The sequence below is a fragment of the Guillardia theta genome (assembly GCF_000315625.1).
Source record: "Guillardia theta CCMP2712 unplaced genomic scaffold GUITHscaffold_110, whole genome shotgun sequence".
Lineage (NCBI taxonomy): Eukaryota > Cryptophyceae > Pyrenomonadales > Geminigeraceae > Guillardia > Guillardia theta.
The window spans coordinates 197,243-220,842 of record NW_005434564.1 but is presented as its reverse complement, the minus strand read 5'-3'; the positions used below and the strand labels follow the sequence as shown (position 1 = coordinate 220,842).

Sequence of the window (23,600 nt, the reverse complement as noted above, 5' to 3'; positions counted from 1 at the left end):
ATCAATAACTACTATTATACCAAGAAGGTTTTAATATTTTAAAAATCTATTTTTAGATGCGATTGTTCCGCCGTACCCCAACGGTCCCACCCCCCACCCCCCCATATTAGTACTCTTGCCCTTTAGGGTTGCTATCAAAATGATTTTAATAATATTTCTATAATTCTATTAGGTTGAAGTACCCTACCCACAAAGCTTCAATGTCACACCCTACCCTGTAGATTCAGTTATAATACCGGGTCCTGTAATTTAACAGAGGGATGACCCACCCATATCATTTCCAAAGAACCCCATTATTTTATAACTGTCAGCAAATTGACCTTTACATCAGTGTTTGCCGTACTGAGTTGTGCGGAGGTTAGTACCAAGTTTACAACGAAAGCATGTCCTTCTTGTACTATCTGTTGTTATGAGCTGTTGTTCTTTGCACTGACTATCAGTACGATGAGGAGACCAGGGATGGGATGAAAGGGTAGAGAGAGGGATTGATGAGCGAGTGTGAGTGTTTGGAGCAGGGAGGTGTAGGCTCACAGGGTGGTGAGATGTGCGGAGACGAAGTGAAACGAGCAGAGCTCATTTGCCATGACTGCCATCTTCCCACTCACTCTGATCGTTTGTTTGTTTGACGAGAATGCGATGTTGACATGGAACTGCAGGTAGAAGGAAATGAGACAGAACTAAATCGAAGGAAAGAACATGGATCGATTTTTGGACTCCAACATCGCGCAAGTGAGATTGCTCTGCCCCCTCTTGCTGCATGCCTCACCTTTCTCTGTTATAGTTGCAGTCGGAGAACATCAGGGACGTGGTGCTCGCCGTAGAGACCCTCTTCGAGCATGCGCACACCTCGAACCATTTCTCTGCTCTCCGCAAAGATCAGTTTCGGGTTCGCGGGGGGATACCCTTGTTGTGCAACCTCCTCAAGTCTACCTCCTGGTATGTGCGCATTTATTCATGCAGCGCACTCGGAGAGCTCGCCTTCGGCAACGAGGAGAACGCGCAGGCCATCGTCGAGACTGAAGGGGCGCTACAGAACCTGGTGGAGCTACTGTCCTACGGTCACAACAGGATGAAGGAGGACGCGGCCCTGGTCCTCAACAACTGTGCCGCATTCTGTGAGAGAGTGTGCCCCAAGATCGTTAGCTGTGAGGGACTGCTGGATGCTCTCAAGAACTCCTTGGTTTCAGGTCCACGAAGGGTCCGGTCCGTGGCGGTGGGAGCTATCAACTGCATCTCTCGGTGCGAGGCGGCGCGACAGAGCCTGATCGATGGCGGGTTTGTGGATGTGCTCTATGACCTGCAGGAGGCCTGCGACGACGTGAACACCATGCAGAACGCTCGCGCGGTCCTGGCCATCTTGAACCTTGTGGGAAGCGTGGATGAGGAGAGGCTGCCGGAAGGTAGTTTCAACGCGATCCTCGACTGCATCGTCAAGATGTTCAAGTCATCGTTGGAGGGCAGAGTGTGGTCGGGCATCCACTTTGCACCTTACAGCATCCTGTGCCCGTTGAGAAGCCTGGTGGCCAGCAAGAGGGCAGCTGGACTTCTCATCGATAAGGGGATCCTCTTCTTGTTGGCAGAGTATTTGTCAACCTGGCAAAAGGATCAGTCTCCGTACTTCCATCAGGATCGGAGCATTGTGTATGCACTACAGGCTGTGGTGGAGTTGAGTCGCAACATGGAAAGTCAGATCCACGTGAAGGGGAGCAGGGTCGTCCAGGCTCTCATGTTGGTCTGCGAGACGGGGAGAGGTGAGCCGGAAGGTTGTAGGAGGGAAGCGGAGCAGGCGATAGATCACTTTAGTAGCTTCCATCTGGCATTATGGATGAGTCAGCACCCACGACTCGGTGGCAACTCGCACTTGAGCCTGCTAGACGATTACCTGCTCGGAATGATTTCGCGCAGGGCCTTGGGAGTGGAGTAGGAGGGGTTAATACGAGCAAGTGGGACTTTTTCTGTGTGCTTGTACTTGTATTTTGATGTACTGAATAAACAGCTTTGTTTTGATCTCATGAGTTGCACACCAAGATGGACTAATAGTTGGAGTGGTTCCGCCTGCTTGCGTCGAGCTTGACCTTGTTTATGATTTAGGTGAACTGCATCATGCTCGTTTGCCTTTTCTGCACAAACGTTGACCGTCAGCGTGTTGGTCGCTCAACATTGCAAGTGACACTTCTTACTTGGCAGCGGACTGCTGATTGAGACACCTATCTCGTGACAGCAAGAGGAGTGAGGCTGCATGGTGGAGGTCTTCAAGGCTGTTGGCCTCGTCCTTGTTGCGGCTCGTGCTAGGCCTGAACTGTTTTCCACCAAATCCACGGGTCTGCAAGGTGCAGCTATCAAACAGAAATTTTGCTTGGGATTCGAACCTCGCCAGTGAATTTCCTCGCTGCCTTAAACTGACTAGAGTTGGTTTGAACCCTTTGTGCATCTGTCAGGGAAATTCAGTCTTGAAGTGTTTGATCGAAGGACTCAAGATTCAATTCCGCACCGGATGCTGAACAGATTTGATTGTTCCTTTGCCTTTTCCTGGAAGGTGCTACAAATGAAGTTGAATCATTCCAGGTCTGGTGTGTAATGAAAAGAAGAATACCATAAATGATTCGTTTGGGTTGCCCCCATGACTCTTGTAAAAACATCGCATATTTCTTGTCATCTGAAATTTGTCTACACGCACGATGTGGACGAATCTGAAATTGTCATCAGTCCGGACAACATACATGGTGGTATTTCAGGAAGAACACGATTTGGGAAGAGTTTATTCAAATGATCAGCGAGGCTTCTGGGCAAACAGAGACGTACCTGAGAAGCTGGCGGCTCAACGCCTGACGTCGCGAGCTCACTCAGTACAGATGACTTAGCTCTTTCGATGTTGTTGAGATCAAGCTCGCTCTTTAGGTAAACACCTGAGGATGCCATCAATGAATCTTCACCTCAAAACGCAAAAATGATGCATGCTGTCTGCAAAGGCACCTTCGTTCAACGTCATTTCTGCAGGCTTTCTTTCTTTTGACGTTGCGACGGTATTCTTCATTTCTTCTACGGCGTAGAGCGATTTTGCATACGTGAGAGTGTACTTCGAAGAGACTCTCTCTTTATCAGTGGATTGTTGCGGCTTGCCATGCGTTGTCTCAGTTCCCTTCTCTGAAAGATTTTCTGATGCCCTCACTTCCAAGTTGGATAAAACAGCGTTCAACAGATTCTTGTCTAGGATCTTCTTGCGGCGAAACTTCTGTACGCTTTCAAGCTTGGTTTTGCCAACCGTTTCTGCAAAGGAATTTTTGTCCTGGAGAGTCTTTCTGTCTGAATGTTCTACCATAATCGCTGATAAAAAAATGTTACAATCATTTCGCACCACCTTTGCCTGCAACAGAAAGTGCAAGAAGGTTTCAAATCTATCAGTTAGTGACAGCCAAAAGCTTTGCAGGTTCGGTTATCAAGATGTGGTCTCTTCTTTACCCTTGCCGGTGTGAGAAATGCTAGCCTCTCACGAAAATCCCCTATCCTCTTGAACTCAACTGAACAAGTCGGAAAACTTTGAGATATCAAACAGTGTTAGCGATTCAATTCAGTACTTGCCCACTGAATATCCACTTTAGTTTGTCTCTCATCTCTATCCCCTCATGCTCTCGTCTTCTCTCCGCTCCTTCCTCATCAGTCCTGACGCGTCTCTCCCTCCTGCTCCCCCGTCTTTCCCCTCCTGCTTCCCGCCATCATGCCAGAGCGGCTTGACTGCCGCGGCGCCGCTGACGGCAGACGGACCCACCCCATAAACCGACTCAAACTTTTCTTCCCTCAACGGACCCCACCCCCTCCACTTCATGGCATTACTACCAGAAGTACAGTCTCAGCCTATCACTTTAGACCACCCCTACCTACCCCCAAGGGACTATTCCACCATCACTTCATGATTCCTCAGACCCCACCCTTCACCTCAAGGTTCACTCTTCAAACCCCCTGGCATCATGGACTCGGACCCCATCGTTTTACTAGAAATGACCCCCACCTCTCGCATTTCTGTTCTACTTCTATGACCCCCACCCCCCTTGTAAGGTCATCATCCTCTCTCGTTGACCCCTCAGGGCCTCGTCACTTCACGGTCTGTCGGCCCTACTGCCAGGCGGGCTCACACGATAGGCTCCGAGTCAGCCGCCCGGGGGCCGCAGTCGGGGGCGGCCGATCGGTGACAGCCCACCGGTGACCCGCGGCCTGCGGCCGGGCGCCGGCGTACGGTCGTTACCCGGGGCTGCCAGCCTGTGACTGATCGCCGGGATCGGACCGGCCGGGCGGTCCGATCGGGGGCCGACCCGGGGCCCGAGTCTCACTGTTTCAAAGTTCCAACGCAGGCTCTGAGCCTGCCTGAAAGCATCACTCTGTCACAGTAACCGAGATCGGACCGTGACCGTACCGTACGGTACGGTACGGTCGGACTTCCCGTCCGATCGGACTTCCCGGACCGAGTTCGGAGTACGGCAGTACTACGGCCATACTACAACGGGACGATGCTCAGCGGCTGGTCATCTGAGCGGCCGCATACCGCTCCGACACATTGAGTCAGAATTTGAATCCTGCGTGACCACGTCTTGAGGAAGCTGACGAATACTTCACCGGCATGAATCTCGAGGCCTGAAAGACTTCAAGTTTGTATACAATCTGAAGGATTGAATTCTCTGTGAAGCGCCATGTATCAAAAAATGGCAAACTTTTGATCGGACATTTCATGTATTCATTCAGATTGTAGATTAAGCACACAGCCCGTGGCTCCAATAATCTGTCGAGTTTTCTTCGAAGATATCAGCGAGATGGAGTGAGATAGTGCTGTCAACTGCTTCAATTTGCAAGGACACCCGAATTGCTTGTAACGAATATGGTCTTTGCCGTTCATCACACAGAAGTCGCATGAAGCACATCCAAAGACTCCACCAGTTTGGGTCAGGAAAGAATACTCCTCACTTGTGAGGTCAAACTCAACTTCAGTGGGGACCTCGTCTGAAGAAATCGAAACATCCTGATAGTCGATGGCGCATTCATGGACGTGCATGTTGGGTCAATATTTGCCAAGGCAGTAGTTCGAGCGATGCGAGAAAAGGAATGAAAGTGAAGGAGTGGGCAAGGCAGGCAGGGTATTCGAGCGAGGGCAAGGCAACATGAATGCCGAAATTGGAGCAGGGGGAGAAGGGGCACGGGGAGAGGGGCCGGCATACTTTGTGGTGCTCAGCGGCTGACGAGATCGCGCTGAGATGTGTGGAGATACCGATCTGCGGAAGAGAGTTTAACCGTCGCCAAGTTGTCCATACGTCACAGGGTTCACCAAGACACTGTGACAGGTTCACTACCCCCCTGGCCGACCCTTCACGCCGGGGTGGTTGGCAGCACAGGGTCACCAGTCCGTCGACTCCTCGGGGGCGAAAAAAAACTTGAAAAGAGATCCGCACGGCGTAACTCAGTGAGTCCTGAGTCTGAGCCCAACCGTGAACCGGCCCCGTCGGTCACAGCCTGGGGCGTACCGTACCGTCTCGGACGGTCACCGCCAGTCACACTGCCGACTTTGAGACTTCTTTCAAGCCGCCGCTGAGCCGCCCCGAGTCGGCGCGGCGCACTGCCGCGCGTGCTGAGGGTGGCAGGCGCATACCGCCGAGTACTTTACTCAAAGTTAAGTCAAAAATCAGTACGAGGACAATCAGGAGCCTGAGTCGAGGAGGCTTGGCCCGTCGGACCCTGACACTCCGTCGCACAGGCCAAACCGTTGAACGGCGAGAAGAGAAAAGACAGCGAGAACCAACCCCAATGCCCTGCCGACTGCTGTCCCCCAAACTTAACTGATACCTTCACTTAACTGCGCGCTGGACAATTCGGAAGCCTAAGTTCCCCCGGCCCATGCCCGGGCGGGGCCGGGCCGGGGCCCGGCCAGCGATGTCACGCGGCGGCCGCCGCCGGGCCGCCAGCGGCACGGTCACGTGGCACGGGTGACGGGAGTCAGTGAAGCACCCGCGCCGGACTCTCCCGGATGACCGCGGCCCGGGGGGGCGCCGGGCGGCCCAGCCGCGGCGGCTCCGGGCGCGGCTGACGAACTTAGTGACTTTGAAAATCTTCCTGGCTCTTTACTCAAAGTTAAGTCAAGTTAAAAATCAGTACGAGGACAATCATCAGGAGAGTAGAGGAGGATTGACCCTGACAACTGTCGCACTGGCCAAACGGCGGGAACTTCCGAGAAAAGACAGCGAGAACTTGAAACCTATCAGTATTCCTGCCCGGCCAACTGCTGTCCCCCAAACTTAACTGATGCCTTCACTTACTGACTGCCGGTGCGCACTGGCAGGACAATTCCCCCGCGCCATGCCAGCGATATCGCCGCGCTGTGGCCGTCGCCGAAGGAATGAGACGCATACCGGCGGGATGCACCCAGCTCCGGTCATAACGGAGTCCGGGCAAGGTCAACTCGGAACTTAGGCGGATGATCCGAGTTGGCTGCGCCGGCCCTCATGATCGGATGATGCTGGGGACTCCGAGGCTCCGGGATCACCGATCATGCCGGATGATCTGGGGGACTCATCAGTGACGTGACTAGGGCCCATGATCTGATGCTGCTGATGATCACTGACCGACAGTGATGATGCTCAGGGTGAGGATGATGCTCAGTACGGTCTGAGCAGTGCTCAGTGATGAAGGCTTGGCATGAGGGGGGATGAGGGATTTTCTCACCACACCCACCCTATGTATTCCACAACAATAGATACTGGTAATACCACCACCTCTCACATGCTATACCCTACCATACATTTTACTACCCTACCATCAAATATAGATCACTAAGACTATATAAATACCCACCAATATGACTTTCCTTCCTCTTACATCACCACCCCATACCCCACCCATCACCGATTGTACCCCTATTTCCGTTACCACCCCACTCAAACGACCACCTGCAGCCGACCCGCCAATGCTAACTTCAAGATAGCGGCCACAGGCAGGCGAATGTCCCTCCACACTCGCCCTCACTCTCTCCTCCTCCTCCTCTCCTCCTCCTCCTCCTCCTCCTTCATCCCGTTCTTACCTCTTCAACCTTCCCTTCATGTTCACCATTGCTGTCCAACTCCCTCTCCTTTCGTCCCCTTGTCGTGTTTCCTTCTATTATCCCCACCACCCTTTCCTCCCTGCATCCTTTCCATCCTTGTTCTGTCCCCTCCTGACCATTCATTCCTACCTACTTTGCTCTGCACCCTTCCCCAATCTGGAGCCCACCCCTGCTGAGATTTCATCTTTGTCGTCTGGTTGCTTCTGAGTCGTTCCAGCCTGATGTTTTCAACACCTGATCACACAACTCACTGTCCTCCTCCTCCTCGTGATCGAAATTATTTCCTCATTCATCAAAGTTTTGCTAAGCACCTCTTGTCTGCGCGCCCCTTTTTCCTTTGACGACAAGCAACTCTCAATCCCTTCGTCCTACTGCAAAAGTGTATATGCAGTAGGATTGATATATCCTTTGCACTGCAGTGGGAATGAACGTTCTTACTTCGATCTGTCAACGTGACTTCAATTCAATCAAGTATACTTGAAGTATCGAGGCAGAATTCTTGAACGTAAGTTCTGCTTTCGTGAAGAAGTTCATGTCTGCTTACCCACAGTGCTAATGGTTGTGTGAGCAGAGCATGAACCGATTATTTCATGTGCTTGCGTTGTGCACTTGGCGGAGACCAGAAGTCTGAAGCATCTGCTTTGCTTGACTGACCATGTCAGGCAGACAATTCAACACAGGTACTTTTCAATCGGACTTGTCTGCAACAGCAAAGATCTGACCTGATGCTTGACTTGTTTCATAGGCAATTCTTCTTCAGGGGCCGCTGTGAACAGTGGAGCCCCCCTCGTAGTGAGGGTTGTAGTGCCAACACGAAAGACAAACTCATCAGAGCTGATGTCAGAAGCAGCCTGCCTCGTGGATTCGGATGCGAGCTCCGATGATATTGTCAAGGCCCTTCGACGCACGTCACATTATGCCAAGACGCCCAAGTTCATCGCGGCTGGAAGCAAGACAGCGGCCCCGATGATCAAGGCAATCCTAGGGCTGATCAGATCTAGATCCTCGGATGAGTCCGTCTCGCTTGCAGTCCTTGAGACGCTCACGACCCTCTGCAAGTGTTTGAAAGGGGTGGCCATCATCATCAGACTGGAAGGGGGTCTTCCTCCCATAGTCTCTCTCCTGGCTTCGCACATCAAGCGCATTTCTTTCCAGAAAGCGGGGTTTACATGCCTCTGTTCCTTGACCACCAGCCCTCAAAATTCAGTTGCAGTGGCCAAGACTGGGGGAGTGCAACTTGTGGTTCAAGTACTGAGTGACAAAGAGACGAAGTATTTCGGTGCCGAAAACATGGAAGCTGCGATCATGGGAGTACAACTGATGATCTGCATGGCCAAGTCCTCAGATGGAACCCTTCCTTTCGTAGGAACTCTGCAAGTAATGCAATCAGTTGTCAATGCTATCTATGCCCGTGTGGGCAACAAGCGTTTTGTTGCGGTTGCAACAGAATTTTTGTTATGTATAGTCAGGAGGCATGTCTCAGAAGATATTACTGAGAATATGCTACAGAGATATATGGACAACTTAAAGAGGGCCGGCGGTATTGATGCTATGTTTGTCGTGATAGGTAGATATTCAGACTCCCAAGAACTTTTCAAGAGTTCGTACATGGTTCTCAATCGTTTACAAAGGACGGTGCTAACATCTGAGGTGCTGGGGGAATTTTCCGAGGCGAAACAGTTGCTGAACAAGACTGTCGTAGACGACACCTTCAACTACGACCTTTGTTTTCCAGAGAATGCAGAGAACAATCCTGATACTATCAAGTATCTCGACGACGTGCATGCAGAGGCCTTGCCGCGAAGAGGTCTTCCCCCGGCTGTCAGCGGTGTCCGGCCCATGTTGAAGAATGCTGGGGTCTCTGTTGCGCTCTCCCGCAGCATCGCAAGCAACTCTCGAGAGCCGTTTCTTCCGCCGGGCCCTGATGTGCTCGCCGAAGTGATGCTGCTGAATGTGGCGCGCTGGCTCAAAACTCGTCCAACACTGGACAGACTCGTTTACAGCTTGCATTTTCCTGATGCTCCGTGCGAGAAGTTGTTTGACCTTGCTCGCCACATCGTGTCAGGGTACAAGGGCTCACCGGATGGCAAGTACGACAATGGCAACGGTTTTGATGAGATCGACGACACGGAGCTTGAGATGACTGCGGTGAAAGCGACGTCAGCAGCTCCCAAGGGCGAAGTGGATCCTGACGGGCTCGAGAACGAGATGGCGATGCTGGATCCTGTCGATGCCAGGAATGAAGACGACCTAGACATGAATGCGATCGCCAACGAGTGGAGCTCCTCGACCCTTCCACGAGTCAATCGCTCCGCTAACCTCTCCCGGACGCAACGTGACACGGTCTCGGACGTGAGTGACGAGGAGATCGAGCAGGATGTCGAGTGCGATGGCGACGACGACGACATCCTTGACCCTGATGATACCGACACTCCTGAGGAGCTGCTTGACTTGGCCGGCCTGGAGATTGAGGACCCTGCAGGTCTGGACCCCGCAGCCATGGAGGATGAGCATGTAGTGGCCGAGGAGCTTGTGGATGTCAAGTTGGAGAGTCCTGTGGAGCAAGAGAAGATGCTTGCCGGAGCAGAGATCGCGAGTGCCGGCCCTTCGAACCTTCCCTCCCCCTCAGACGCTCTAGGAACGATGTCAAGGTCGACCTCGAAAGATGACCTGGACTCAAACTTTTCTTCAATGAGTGACCTGGCTGAGCTCGAATCCGCGAGAGCAGAAGTGATGGGCACACGAAGGAGCAAGTCCTGCAGCGACAACTTGGAGAGAGGACAGGGTGAGATGGAGCGGCTCAACGACATGCCCAGGGAGATGGTGGGGGAGAAGGCGAGTGGGAAGCATCCTCAGTCCGTGACATCTGAGATCAACTCGAAGACTCTCTTGTTTGACTCCAGGTTCGAAGGCGGAAACCTCGGACGAGTCATACAGGTCTGGCTGCGATGAGTCGCAAGGAAGGGACTGAAGCCTCGTGATCAGGTGCACGAGTACGAGTACGACTTGTACCTGATGCCGGACATCAACACCAAGGCCTCTCAGAGTGGCGGCAACACGCAGGTAATGACTCTTGGTGGCGGATGACGCGACATGAAAGGCTTCTGTAGTGGTACTACTTCGCTGTGACCAACATGGAAGCCGGTGTAGAGTACAAGCTGAACATCGTCAACTTCGTCAAGGTCTTCCTCATAGTTTGTTTTCTCTCGCCCCCTGCCTGACCTTGTGGCTCTGCCTCAGCCCGACTCCTTGTGTAACGTCGGCATGCGCCCATCGCTCTTCTCAGTTACCGAGGCTTCAAGGTAGGCCTGCGATGCTCTGCTGGCGATCTTGACGCCACGTTGCAGGGGCGTTGGGTGGAGGCGAGTGGGGGAGAGGATAGCATACTACGAGAACCATTACGAGACAGAGACTGGGCAGTCCTACTACACGCTGACCTTTACCCTTGTCTTCCCCCACGGCAACGATGTCTGCTACCTGGCGCATTGTTATCCGTACAGGTTCGTCATGCTTGCTCTCCCCTTCGGAAGGTTTGACTGGCATTTGTTAACAGCTATACCGACTTGTCTCATCTCATTGCCGAGCTGCTGGCTCGACCCAACGCTTCTCGCATCGTCAAGGTCTCGACGATGTGCGACACTCTGGTAACTTCACTGCTTCCCTTCATCCTATTCTTCTCTTGCACTTGCACTCTCCTCCCAACCCATCCTCCCTTCTCCTCCCCTCTTCTCCTGCTGCTCTCCTTTCCTCTTTTCCTTCTGCTCTCCTGCTCTCCCGCTCTCCTCCCCTCTTGCTCTCCTCCTTTCCTCGTCACTGTGGCGCTCTTCAATGACTTCTCCTGCCCTCTCAGATTGGAAACAAGTGCCCCATGCTGACCATCACGAACTTCATGAGCCCGCCTGAGGTTATTTCCCGTCGTCGAGCCATCTGGTCCCAAGACTCTGTCCTGTCCTCCCCTCTCTCATTTATCATCCTTGCAGTGTATCCGCCCGGGTCCATCCTGGCGAGACTTGTGCGTCCTGGACTATGCACGGGTGAGCTACTTCTCCTCGAGGCCGATGTGCCTGACATGTACTTGCAAGCTTCCTTGAGTTCCTGTGCGGCTCCTGTGCCCGCGCGCGGATCTTGCGGGAGAACTTCATCTTCAAAGTCGTTCCCATGCTCAACCCCGATGGTGTGATCAACGGGCAGTATCGGTCAGTCGCTCTCGTTGCCTCACTGCATCCTAACTCTATCTCCGCAGCTGTTCCTTGTCAGGACATGATTTGAACCGCCAGTGGCAGAACCCTTGTCGAGGTCAGTTGAGCAGTGCCCCTCCCTCCCTCCCTCCCTCCCTCCCTCCCTCCCTCCCTCCTCTCCTCCCCTTCCCTCCCCTCGTTGCTCTCCCCTTCTTGTTCCCTTCCATCTGACGCGACCTGCTCAGTGCTCCATCCGACGGTGCACTCGTTCAAGCAGATCATCCGATACACCAAAGGTGAGGCGGTTGACTTAGATATCAGTCGCGCTGACTCAGCGTGAAGCCGCTCGCGACGTCGCCATCTTCTGCGATATTCATGGTGAATCCCCGACCTCACCTCAGCTCACCTCAGCTGACCCTGCTTCCGTGCAGGTCATTCACGGAAATGTAACATGTTCATGTACGGGTGCACATCGAAGCAAACAGCGTTGCGTCTCAAGGAGAGGGTGAGAGACTCTCCGTGACTTTCTGTGTCTTCCTTGTCGTCTTGGTCTCATCAGCTCCCTCGTTCCTCTCATCTCTTTCTCTCCTCCCTCCTCTCATAACCTCGTCGCTCGTCCAGGTCTTCCCCTACCTCCTGCACAACGAGAGCCTCATGTTCAGCTACGACGACTGCAACTTCAAAGTCCAGAAATACAAGGAGTCAGCGGCAAGGTTCCTCCTGATTTTGTCTTTTCCCACAATGTTCCGTTCCCACCCTCCCTTCTGTTCCCCTCTCCTTTTCTCCTTCTCTTTTCCTTACTGCCCCTCTCCCTACTTCCTGATATTTTGAGCAGAGTTGTAGTCTGGCGGGAATTTGCCATCCCTAACAGCTACACGCTGGAGATGTCTCTCGGTACGAGGCCTCTGACCCTCCTGCTCCTGCTCTCTTTACTCTCTCCTCCTCCTCCTCCTCCTCCTCCTCCCTCCTCCTCCCTCCTCCTCTTTCTCCTCACTGCTCTTGCTCCTGCCCTCCTTCACTTCGGTTGTAAAGGCGGCGGAGACTTCGGCGAGGATCCTTCTGTCCGCCCTCCGATCCACTTCAACGTAACGCCCAGCTGCCTATTGTGAGCCGCTAATGCTGGAATGCAGCTCGAGGACTACCTGGACATGGGGAGGCTGTTCTGCGAGGTGACAATGGTCCTGACCGACTGGTCGTGCCATGACTGAAGGGCAGGCGATACTGGAGATGTACGATCCTTCCAGGGTCCGGCTGGACGCGGCGCTGAACGAGTTGGAGCTGCTGCATCCTGAGATTAAGAGAGCGTGAGTGATGCCGCCGGGCCCGCTGCTGGCGAGCTGACCGTCATGCCGCAGGTCGGGAGAGGACATCATGGAGTTTGAGCTCGGGGCAGGGAGCGGGGGTGGAGAGCAAGATGCAGAGGCCAAGAAGAAGAAGAAGGAGGGAGTTGCTAACGGCAAGGGGCAGCTGACTAAGAAGAACTCTGGGAAGCTTGTGTCTAAGGGGGTGGCCAGTTCGTCCAAGACGGGGAAGGGGAAGAAGGTTGTGGAGGCGAACAAGAGGCAGAGCGTGAAACGAGGGTGAGGGAGGAGACGGTGAGCAAGACGGCAGGAGTCACTGGGACGCGTGAATTGATTAAAGGAGAAATATTCTTTTCTTCTGCTCGTGACCTTCTCCGAGTGACTGAGCTACCGTCTGAACTTTCATGCGGCCCGGGCTGAATCACTCGGATTGATATATCATTGTGCCCCTAAGATTTGAAATCATCAGACACAGTTCTGAATGTTTTGGCAGAAACACCGTTCTAAATTAAGGAATTGTACCAGAAGTGTCTGTTTCAAATGATGTCAGTTTCAGCAAGATTCAGCAACACAAATGGATACCGCCTGCCTGGGGAGCCTGACTCGGAGTACGTCTGATACCATCACGACGGTTCTGAGAAGCACCAATTCGAGCTGAGGTGTGTGGACGTCGGTTGCTCTGAAGTTTAGCAACAGATACTGAGTACATGTGATGGTTTGTAATCTGCATCTTAACTTCGTTCCTGTGTTCTTTGTAATTAGAACATGACTGGTGTAATTGGCGGACCATGCAACATTGTCTCGTGCGTAACACGTTCTTCATCCGGCGTATCGGCGACCGCGGCACAGTGACTCGGACCGCAGGTTGACCGGGCGGGGGCCCCGGCCCGGTCGCGGGGGGGCGGCGGGCGGCGGCTCCCGGCGGCCAGGCTGAGGCTCGACGGTTATCATCCGAGGCTAGTCACGTATCCTTGGGACCTCCGTGACTCGCTGAGGCTGCGGCTAGAGCCTCTGGAGGGGCCCCGGCCCGGAGAGAGCCTCATCCTCTGCCAGGCTGAGGGCGCGGCGCGCCACCTCGGTCCGGGCTCGGAGATAGCCCCCTCGGGCCACTCCCCGGCGCGGCGGGGCCCTCCTGGGCCACGCCGGTGGCCCACTGGCAGGCTCCCCCGCCGGGCCCGGGCCCCCGGCGGCGCCGGCCCGGCCGCCGATTCATCATGGCCGCTGAGTGCGATCCGACGGAGCCGGCAGCCTGTCACTGTGCGCCGTGACCGGGGAATGAGCCGTTTTGATTCATACCCCTCATACCCGATACCTGACCCGTAATAAAATATTACTCAATATTTTTTCACAAGTGCGCCTCGGGGTTGTACAATACTCACATATTGAAGACATCTTCGTTCTATTCATTCAGATTAGCCAGATCATTAGGAGAAGAAAATCGCTGCCCCAGAAACTGTGTAAAGAATGTATAAGAATGTATAACAGAAGCCTTGACACTCAGAGCAAGTACCCCCTTATTTAATGTTTTTCAAGGGGGTAGTGATACTATTCCTCCCTTATACCGTGGTTGTATTGCTCATACTTGTTTATACTCCAAAAATATTTTTAGGGTGGGAATATGACAGGATTCTTGCCCGCCATGGCGCAAGGAGCCGTCAGAAGCGCGTAGGAGGAGGAGGAAGGAGAGCAGAGCAGTTCCCGTCTCTCCCTCCTCCTGCACAAGCCCCCGTCACCAGGCTCCTCGACTTGCCTGTTGCGCCCCTGGAGTGTCCGGCTCATCCTGTCTAGCTCCTGGAGCGTTGCCTTCGAGGTTTTCGTGGGATTGTTGGGAGGGCTGGGAGGGGAGGGAGAAACTCTGAAACATCAGAGACCATATCGGAGATCATGTTGAAGAGAAACGAAGACGTCGAGATGGTACTCAGAACAGTCTGACACTGACAAGAGTCTTCTTCTTGGTCTTGTTGCGTGATTCTTTCACGAAGGTCCCGAACACCTCAAACTCTATCATCGACAGCGAGACGGTGGCGCCTTATCCAAGTCACGGATTCTTTCCACTCAAGACGACAGGGTTTCTTGTGTGGGCCTGTTGAGATCGATCGGTCGGATCTGCAAGGATAGGACGGGTTGACCTGTTTTACGCCGGGAGTTGCAAATCATATTGGATCCGAAAGCGAGATCGGAGCAGGCTTCTTGACGGGCAAGGAGGAGGGACGAGGAGGAGAGGGCGAGAGCGACTGCAAGGTGGAGGAGGGATGTGCGACCCTGTCTTTGCTCAGGTTTGAGGGGGCGTACAGGGCGGAGCTTCCCTCGAAGAGGCTCCAACTACCCCCTGCCGCCTGCCATGCCTCTGACCTCCTTGTCCCCTGCCTCTCGTCAATGAGTCAGGACCCCAAGCACGTTCAGCCCCCTCCCTATGCCGAGGAGGCTCGAGTGTCTCACTCAATTGACCCTCCTCCTCCTGCCCCGTGGCTTCATGCGGGTGGACAACAGGGTTGGCCCGCCCTAGTGACCTTGCCAGCTTACCAGGGGGCCTCGTCGCAGGCCGGTCCTCTGTCACCTCCTGACGTTCAGTCGAAGTTCTTCATGGGGAGAAGAATCTACGGGAGGAGCGGAGGGCCTGGCGAAGCGGCAGGACGATCAGGAGGAGGAGGAGGAGGAGGAGGAGCCGAAGGAAGGATGTCAGGAGTTTGTTCGCCTGCTGTGACGGGAGGGATAGGAGAAGTCGTCGAGGCTGGAGGAGCGGCGGCCGGAGGAGAGACCGCCGGAGCACCAGCAGGAGGAGGAGCAGGAGGGCACGAGCAAGAGTCCGAGCTAGACCGCAAGATCGTCAGGGCGCTGCAGGACTTCCTGAGGGGGAGGGAGTGGGTGGACATCACCACCCCCAGGCAGATCAACGAGGCCTGCTCCGCCATCGTCAAGGGCTCGGGCGTCTCCCTGCAGAAGCTCAACAAGAAGCTCAAGAAGGGCAGCTGGAGGGAGAAGCTAACGAACTTCATCTCCCGCTTCCCCTCCACCTTCGCCCTCGACACCTTCGAGAACAACTTCTGCGTCCGCCTGCGGCACGATGAGACCGAGGCTCCCGCCCCACCTGCTGCCCAGCACAACCCCCAGCTCGCCTCCCCCCAGCTGTTCGCGGGGGGTTACGGGCAGCTGGGAAGGCACCCCCCTTCCGGCTCCCCGATGGTGGCGCAAGGAGGGGTGAAGACGCCGGAGGAGCAGGTGATCGAGCTGATCAAGGCGCTTCTGCGTCACCTCAAGAGCTCGGAGGGGAAGGACTGGGTGGACATCACCAACATGCCAAAGGTCTTGCTGCTGCTGCTGCTGCTGCTGCTGCTGCTGCTGCTGTCCTGCTCTCCTTCCTCTTCCTCTTCGCATCGCCATCTTCGTCCACTTTCTCGTCCCCTCTCCTTCATCTTGCTCATCCCATCTGTCTGCCATACTCCCGACTGACTCAGCCAGCAGGCAGCTCACATGATGCAGCGCAAGCCCTCCGTGGTCGGGGTGTCTCTCCGGCAAGAGATTCTCAGCTCCATCTCCAGCTCTGACCGACCTGCAGCTGGGGCAGCCGCGACGTTGGGCCCGAGGAATGGCAGCGGCTGATGGCAGAGATAAGAACCAAGCACGGCAAGCTCGCCAACTTCCTCTCGAAGCACCCGGAGGTCCTGAAAGTTCCTCCTGCTCCTGCTCCTGCTCCTGCCCCTGCCCCTGCTCCTGCTCCTGCTCCTGCTCCTGCCCCTGCCCCTGCTCCTGCCCCTGCTCTTGCTCCTGCTCCTGCTCCTGCTCCTGCTCCTGCTGTAGCTGCTGCTCCTGCCCCTGCTCCTGCTCCTGCCCCTGCTCCTGCTCCTGCCCCTGCTCCTGCTCCTGCCCCTGCTCCTGCTCCTGCCCCTGCTCCTGCCCCTGCTCCTTCTCTCCGTCCTCTTGCTCCTGCTCATCCTGCTCCTCACTCTGCTCCTCCCCCTGCTGCTTCACTCATGCGGTTCTTCCCCTCTCTCCCTCCTCCTGCGCCACACGTGCCTCCCGCTCTGCCCATTCACGCCTCCTCCCCTTCCTCTTCACACACTCTCTTCCCCTGGTTCATTCCTCCCCCTCCCCTGAGATTCTCTTCAGATCTTTGAGCTTCGCAACCGGCCGGGAGGAAAGGACATCCGGCTCGTGGCAGAGCAGGAGGCATCTTTTCTCTCCTCGTCTCTGCACGCGACAGCAGCAGCAGTGGGGCAGGCGGAAGCAAGCGGAAAGACGCTTCCTGCTGCAGCACAAGAAGCGACAGATCAGGTCCGTGCCTTCCTCCTTCCTCTCTCCTCTCTCCTCTCTCCCTGTTCTCGGCACACGCTGCTCTTCGTCCTCCTCATCTCTCCATCCTTTCTTTTGTCTTCCTCTCACGCCCTCCTCTACGACTTTACAGCTAACTCTTGAGCACGGCGTGGCACCTTTACGAGGTGAGTTTTGTACCAACTTTCACCTCCTCCTCCTCCCTCTCCCTCTCCCTCCCCCTCCTCTTCCCCCTCCTCCTCCCCTCCTCTTCCCCTCCTCCTCCCCCTCCTCTTCCCCCTCCTCCTCCTCCTTCTCCCTCCTCCCCCTCCCTCCTTCCCCTCCTCCTCCTCCTTCTCCCTCTTCTTCCCCTCTTCCTCCCCCTCCTCCTCCTCATTCTCTTCCTTTCCCCCTCTTCCTCCCCCTCCTCCTCCTCATTCTCTTCCTTTCCTTGACCTTCTGCTCCTTCTGCTCCGTCGCCTCCTGTCCTTACCTCTCATTCCAGGACGGGCAAGCCGTTCCAGTGGAGGGCGAGGAGTTGAAGCAAAGTCCTCCTCCTCCTCCTCCTCCTGGATCCGGTTCTGCGACAACTGCGGCAAGCAGGGGTACTTCTTCCTCCTCCCTCTCCTCTCTCGCTCACGGCAGATGCAGACACACTAGCGCCGTCTGCAGTCTTCCTCCCCAATGCCATGTATGCGGTTCTGTTCGACACTCTAAGAAGGTCGACCTTCTGCTGCTTCTCCTCCTCCTCTATCTCCTCCTTCTCTCTCTCCTGCCCCTCCTGCTCCTCTCCTTCTGCTCCTGCTCCTCTATCTCCTGCTCCTCTATCTCCTGCTCCTGCTCCTGCTCCTGCTCCTTTTTATCCTCCCTTCCCCTCCTCCTCCTCTATCTCCTGCTCATGCTAATTCTCTTCCTTATACTTTGGCTGCAGGATTGTCCCAAGAGGACTGAGAGGTGCAGCCTGTGTGGAAGAGTGGGACATCTCAAGGTTTGTTACTCCTGCCGGTGCTGCTGCTGCTGGTGGTGGTGGTGGTGGTGGTGGTGCTGCTGCTGCTGGTGCTGCTGCTGCTCAGAATGTTCGTGGCCAGTATTCCACTGCCTCTTCTCTCCAGTACCCCATCCTCTCGTCCTATCTCCTCCTTCCCTTCTCTCATTTCTCATCGGCTTGACCAGGTCAAGTGTCGCACGGGCGTCACTGCCATGCGAAGCTCGCAGGAGAGCCACCAGATGGCGTGGGGGGCATGGGACGAAGCAGCTCTTCCTCCCGAGACTGAGAAGCTTCCTCCTCCTCCTGCCGCTCAAGTCTCTCTCCTTCCTTCGTCTCCCTTCCTCTCTCGTTTCGTACCCGAGCACGCCGCAGCGGCTGTATCCTCCTCCTCGGAGCATCAGTCCCAGCAAGGCTCGTGCTGGGTCCTGCTGGAGACTCGAATGACCCTCTCAACTGCCTGTGAATGGATCAGACAGCATGCGGTTAGACGAAAGCCCTCCTCTTCCTCCTCTTCCTCCTGTTCCTCCCCTCTCCCCTCTCCCCTTCTCCCTTCCCCTCCTCTTCCATCTTCCTTCCCCCTCCTCCTATCCTCCAGTGCTGCTGCTGTTTCTGCTGCTACTCCAGTGCTCCTGTGTTTCCTCCTGCCCTTCTCCCTCCCCCTCTTTCTTCTTTCGACTGACGTTCCTCAGGTCACTTCCTCATGGCGTGTCAAGGGGGTCTTCTCCTCCCGAGATGCCGCAATCCAGGTCAACATGACCCCCATTACCTGCTGCTGCTGCTGCTGCTGCTGCTGCTTCTTCTCCTCCTCCTCCTCCTCTACACCACCATCTCGTCTTCAAACTTGATCGTTTATCTCTCCCCTCCTCCTAATTTCTTCTTGTATAGAACGGCAGAGTCCAGTGGGTCTCCCAGTTTGGTACCTCAAGGTGATTGTCATCCCCGACCGCTTAGTCGTCTCCTCCTCCTTCTCCCTCTCCATCGCCTCCTTCTGCTCACCTCTTCCCTCTCCTTCGTACTCTCCTCTGTCTCCTCCTCCCCTTCCTCCTCTCCTCTGTCTCCTCCTCCCCTTCCTCCTCCTCTTCCTCACCATTCTTCTCTAGGGGCTGGGAGCCATGTGACCGTCTCGTTCCCGTGAGAGAAGAACGAGGGAGATGGCAGGAACTTCCTGCCTCCTATCCTCCTCCTCCCGACCAACATCGAGCACGAAAAGCGCAGGACTCTCCTGCCCGGCCGGACTGGAGCTCTTCTTCCTCCTCGCCCTACACATCCCTCCCTCCCTCCGCCCTCCTCCCTCCTCCTCCTCTCCCCCCTCAGGATTTCCTCACTGCCAATGTTCACTTCTCGACGGACTTGCCAGGCATGACGGCGTTTGGGGGAGTCCAGGCGGGCAGCGGAGAGTTCCTGTGGGCAGCCAAGCAGCGTTCTCCTCCTCCTCCTCCTGTCCTCTCTCCTCCTCCTCCCTCTCCTCCCTCTTCTCCCATCCTCTATGTCGAGTTCACCGTACAGAAGAGCGTCCTTGTGCCGGACCCTCACTGACTGGCTACCCTGCAGCAGCAGCAGCTGCTGGAAAGAGCGACAGGAGACGCGCGGACGCTTGTCAAGATTGTTCGGCGCTGCAGGGTGAAACTCTCCAGCTCATAGCCCAGCTCGATCTTCCATATTCTTTCCTTGTCATCGGCCCCACCTGGCTCCCGCCTGCACGGTGTCAAGATGTTTTTTTTTCTCAGCTGCCACTTGATTGTTTTTCTTTTACTTGTCTTTACACCGACTGCAATGAACTTGCTTGTCTTCCCCAGCTGATCTCTCAGAACGACCACTCTACGTTTCTCTCCTCCTGCCGCTCGTTCCCCCTCCCCCTTCCGTGCCCTGACTCCTCGACTGGCTTCTCCTGCTGCAGCAGGGAAGCACGGGTCAGCCTGCGGCAAGGGGATGGTAGCTGCAGATGAAAGTGGGAGTAGAAGGATGCAGATCGAAAGGAGAGGGAAGGGAAGGAGAGGGAAGGGAAGAGGGAAGGGAAGGAGAGGGAAGGGAAGAGGGAAGGGAAGGAGAGGGAAGGGAAGAGGGAAGGGAAAGGGAGGGAAGGGAAGGGAAGGGAAGGGGAGGGAAGGGAAGAGGGAAGGGAAGGGGAGGGAAGGGAAGAGGGGAAGGAGGGTGAGGGAGAGGAGCAGGGCCGTGGGGAGGAAGTAAAGGAGACGAGGAGAGGGCGAGACCTCAAGGGAGGGGCCGGCAGGGGCTGCAGGAGTCACGTGCTGCTGCCCAACACGTTGGCTGTTGGTGATGCCGGTAGCGCTTGTCATCTCATCGATAGAACCCACCAGACCTTCACGTCAGTCAGACGCTCCTCCTTCCTCTCCTCCTCCTCCTGTTGAGCCCCTCCCTCCTCCTGTTGAGCCCCTCCCTCCTCCTGTTGAGCCCCTCCCTCCTCCTGTTGAGCCCCTCCCTCCCTCCTCCTCTCTGACCCTCCCTCAGCTCCTCCCCATCACATCATGTCTAGCCCTCGATCGCTCTTCCATCTCCATCCCTCCCGCTGGTCTGCTTCCTCCCTTCCCACCAGCACCTCACCTAAGAAGAGTATGTTGGATGGTATCAGCCAGTTGAGCGCGTCGTTCCTTCTCCCGTCGTCGCGTCGTATCCTTAAACGTCTAGTCAAAGTCCAGCTGCCGTTCTGCTCCCTCACCTCCCCGGAGTCAACGTCTCTGAGTTGATCGCTTGCACCGTCTCGCCCCTCTGCTTCCACTGCTGAGATGAGGGAGAGGAGGGAAAGGAGGGAGAGGAGAGGAGAGGAGAGGAGAGGAGGAGGAGAGACGATGTGGCAGGGATGGGTGAGAAAGCAGCAACGCCTCACCTGAGGAGTTGAGAACTCTTTCATCACTTGCTCTCTATGAAAATCGAAGAAATCGTGAGGGTCAAGAGAAAAGCTTTCCAACGGATGCAGGAGCAACAACTGAGAGGAGGAAGGCAGTGGGACAAACAAGCAGAAGCAGGAGAGGAGAAACAAAAAGTCCACAAGTAGATGTTACATGTAGATGGCCTACCGGTACAATCGAACAGAGCGGGCCACTCCACTTGACGCCAAGTTTGCTTCCTGTCAATCATCGAGACTCGTTCAAGCACGAAACGGAAGAAATGAACGAACCGAGTAAAGCGAAGAAGAAGCTGCGTAGAACTCTCGGATGCGGACGCGGCAGATCTCGTTAGGAGCAGGAGGGGATTTGAAGCCGAAGACAAGAGACTGTCGTCCTGCAGTCAGAAAAAAGCGAGCACAGGAGGAGAGAAGGACGAACGAGGCTCTCTCTGTCGTAGTAAGGATGCGCCAGCTCGTGTCCTCGAACTACTTCATCGTCATTTCCTCACCTCACCTCACCTCTCCTGTCCTGCCCTGTCCTGTCCTGCCCTGTCCTGTCCTGTCCTGTCCTGCCCTGTCCTCCCTCGCTCCTCCATCAGCATTACCTGCAACCCACTGATTGACGTGCTCCCCCATGTGGATCTCTCGGTCAAATTTGATCTTTCCAAGGTGAAAGTCATGTTCAACTCGCCCCTTTCCTCCCCATCCTCGTCCTCGTCCTCGTCTTCCTCCACTCCTCCTCGTCCTCCTCCTCCTACCACGATGACCGCAGACTCCACTGTCACCCTTGAACTTGGTCTTGGAAAGATAGCTGAAACAGTAATGATCAGCTTACGACACACAGCTACCTCCCTTCTCGAATCAATTTCCTGCCTTCCCTTCCATTCAAACCCTCCCTCCCTCCTCCTTTCCCCTTCTCTCTTGCGAATACCTGTCAATCTCAACGGGCTGTACCCGGATGTAAAGAAGTTCCATGATATCGATCCATGTACGGGTTCCTGTACAATCGAAAGCAGCTGTCACTTCCCCTTTCCTTGCTTGACAGCACATGTTACCTTGCTCTTCTTGTGAATGAAGGGAATGGCATTCTTGAAGTTCTCATGGTTGAGCATAACAGTGTATTGTCTGCAAGGCTGTGAAGCAAACCAATCAAAACCCTCCGGCAGATGTTTTGTCAAACAACCTGCAGATGGCTCTTTGCAGTCCAGACCACCTGAAAAGCATCTCAACGATAGTCTACATGTCATTCCACCGCAATCATCGACACCATTGCAACAATGAACAAAGTTGGAATTTGCCAAATCTCCACTCAAAGCCTCACAATGCAGTCTTGAAGGTCGACGCTGATTCGCCCTTCCAGCTCGCGATCCACACATCCCCGCTCAATCACTGAAAGTCAATCCAGTCACCTCCCCGACAAGGTTTCCTCTTCACGTTCACGTTCACCTCTGATCAACATCTTGCTCACTGTCGCCAGGTCGGGAACCCCATGGATCTAGTCTACGTCAACCGTCTGAACTCCCCGTATCTCCTCTCACCTTCCCCCAGAACGAGTTCGCGCGGTCCTCCGATAGAAACTTGACTGCTACGATGGAAGCCCCCGGGTCGACCTGTATAGCATGATGAAGGGGAGGACGGGAGGATGGGAAGGTGAAGAGTGAGAGAGGGAGAGAAGACGGTAGTAGAGCATGGTAGTTTCTTTGGCAGCGTTGAGGGAAGGGAGGGGGGAAGAGCAGCAACTGCCGTAACCTCCATCTCATCTTTTCTTGGCGAGATGCTGTCAACAAACTGCTCCACGCTTCGTCCCCCCGCTGGGAGCAGTCACCCGACAGCCACGAGGAGGAAGGAGGCGAGCGATAGTATGAAGCAAGATACACATGATGGGCGGAAGGATGGTATACCTGCTGGGCCCACTGCGAGCAGCACCGACGGTTTTTGTATGTTGTACTCCCGTAAGGTGTGCTAGGAGGAGTCTCGACTTCACGTGGCAGTCGATGAAAGACGCACTGACCTGATCTTGCAGTTCTCTACCTGCAAACACGAGGCGCTGAGATTCCGGGGGAAGCTCGCCCTGTTGCAAGCCGTTATCCAGGGCAGTGACGGTGAGGGATCGACTAGGGGGATGGACCTGTATGCAGGAGATTTCCTCTTTCACATCTTCGATGTAAAAGTCAGGGCCGCACATGATGCTCCGCTGGTGGTTCAAATGTGTAAGAAACATCTCTGACCAGCAGGATATGAGCACCATCGTCCCCATAAGGGACTTGACATGCAGAGGCTTGCCCAAGTACTGATCCTCGTTGAGCACAAGATGTAACAGGCAGCCTATCAGCGTCACTGTGAGCAATGATGAGATGATATAGGTCTCACCATCATTCTGAATCGTTTGGCCGATCCTGACGAATGGCACAAGCAGCAGTCCTTTGTAGATGAAGAACTTGTGGTGACTGGGAATTTGTGGCGCGCTACAGAATGTATATCACTAACAACCGACAACAGACCCTTGCCAACCATACCTTCTAACTTCTTTTGCAAGCTCTGAAACCAGCCTCGTGGGATCAAAGAAGATCATCTCAAGTTCGCCATTCCAGTTCACAAAGATTCGTATTTGTCGATTCTTGCTTCTTTCGACGGGCTGTGAGCTTTGAACCCCACGGCCTTCCTCTTCTATTTTCGGATAATCTCCGAGATCTGCTGCAACAGCATTCTGCATCGCCATGTGGCAAGGTGCCGTTAAGAATGCGTTTCACATTACATGGTCACAGCCCTTCCTGGTGGGAGCATCTTGGTTGCAAATAGGCAAGGTTGTCAGATATAAGTTGTCACATATCTGATGAATTCCTCCGCAGCTACGATCTTGTCTTGTCTCCGCAACGTTTCTTCCTGCTGTGAAGAGGCTGCAGGAAATGATGCACCAAAACCTGCAGGTACCCCATAACTCAGATAAAGGAATTGTACTCGC

The 23,600-nt window shown here is 54.8% G+C and overlaps 5 protein-coding genes across 5 annotated transcripts; 3 read left to right on the top strand and 2 right to left on the bottom strand.

The window, feature by feature from the left end:
- Positions 1 to 347: 347 nt before the first annotated feature.
- GUITHDRAFT_165764 (hypothetical protein) lies at positions 348 to 2,006 on the top strand. The gene is made up of 3 exons (XM_005823362.1): positions 348 to 357; positions 657 to 729; positions 782 to 2,006. The coding sequence occupies exons 2-3, from the start codon at positions 697 to 699 to the stop codon at positions 1,922 to 1,924; spliced, it is 1,176 nt and encodes a 391-aa protein (XP_005823419.1). The 5' UTR covers positions 348 to 357; positions 657 to 696; the 3' UTR covers positions 1,925 to 2,006.
- Positions 2,007 to 2,176: 170 nt separating this feature from the next.
- On the bottom strand, positions 2,177 to 3,319 carry GUITHDRAFT_117436 (hypothetical protein; the record flags this gene model as incomplete). The annotated part of the gene is made up of 4 exons (XM_005823361.1): positions 2,177 to 2,431; positions 2,492 to 2,539; positions 2,594 to 2,690; positions 2,934 to 3,319. 4 exons carry the CDS (start codon positions 3,317 to 3,319, stop codon positions 2,177 to 2,179), a joined length of 786 nt encoding a protein of 261 aa, XP_005823418.1.
- Positions 3,320 to 9,898: 6,579 nt separating this feature from the next.
- Positions 9,899 to 12,365, top strand: GUITHDRAFT_78941 (hypothetical protein; the record flags this gene model as incomplete). Its single annotated transcript, XM_005823360.1, has 15 exons — positions 9,899 to 10,015; positions 10,064 to 10,141; positions 10,189 to 10,260; positions 10,319 to 10,380; positions 10,426 to 10,578; positions 10,632 to 10,722; positions 10,929 to 11,008; positions 11,059 to 11,112; positions 11,161 to 11,274; positions 11,322 to 11,374; positions 11,502 to 11,552; positions 11,599 to 11,634; positions 11,688 to 11,761; positions 11,878 to 11,969; positions 12,089 to 12,365. 15 exons carry the CDS (start codon positions 9,899 to 9,901, stop codon positions 12,363 to 12,365), a joined length of 1,404 nt encoding a protein of 467 aa, XP_005823417.1.
- A 2,605-nt stretch (positions 12,366 to 14,970) lies between these two features.
- GUITHDRAFT_145794 (hypothetical protein) lies at positions 14,971 to 19,329 on the top strand (the record flags this gene model as incomplete). The annotated part of the gene is made up of 13 exons (XM_005823359.1): positions 14,971 to 15,048; positions 15,084 to 15,860; positions 16,020 to 16,060; positions 16,114 to 16,216; positions 16,665 to 16,829; positions 16,960 to 16,993; positions 17,311 to 17,410; positions 17,451 to 17,526; positions 17,737 to 17,793; positions 17,979 to 18,275; positions 18,483 to 18,539; positions 18,687 to 18,719; positions 19,108 to 19,329. 13 exons carry the CDS (start codon positions 14,971 to 14,973, stop codon positions 19,327 to 19,329), a joined length of 2,040 nt encoding a protein of 679 aa, XP_005823416.1.
- A 1,495-nt stretch (positions 19,330 to 20,824) lies between these two features.
- On the bottom strand, positions 20,825 to 23,357 carry GUITHDRAFT_145793 (hypothetical protein; the record flags this gene model as incomplete). The annotated part of the gene is made up of 16 exons (XM_005823358.1): positions 20,825 to 20,878; positions 20,930 to 21,033; positions 21,244 to 21,298; positions 21,397 to 21,449; positions 21,570 to 21,636; positions 21,694 to 21,771; positions 21,822 to 21,851; positions 21,960 to 22,027; positions 22,085 to 22,133; positions 22,177 to 22,248; positions 22,540 to 22,649; positions 22,670 to 22,709; positions 22,767 to 22,832; positions 22,884 to 22,975; positions 23,009 to 23,103; positions 23,155 to 23,357. The coding sequence occupies 16 exons, from the start codon at positions 23,355 to 23,357 to the stop codon at positions 20,825 to 20,827; spliced, it is 1,236 nt and encodes a 411-aa protein (XP_005823415.1).
- Positions 23,358 to 23,600: the final 243 nt, after the last annotated feature.

Excerpts from the sequence above, each read along its gene's own strand:
- GUITHDRAFT_165764 (XM_005823362.1), top strand. The coding sequence starts at position 697 with ATGGATCGATTTTTGGACTCCAACATCGCGCAA. Across the intron at positions 730-781 it reads TGGACTCCAACATCGCGCAA|TTGCAGTCGGAGAACATCAG; the intron begins GTGAGATTGCTC and ends TCTCTGTTATAG.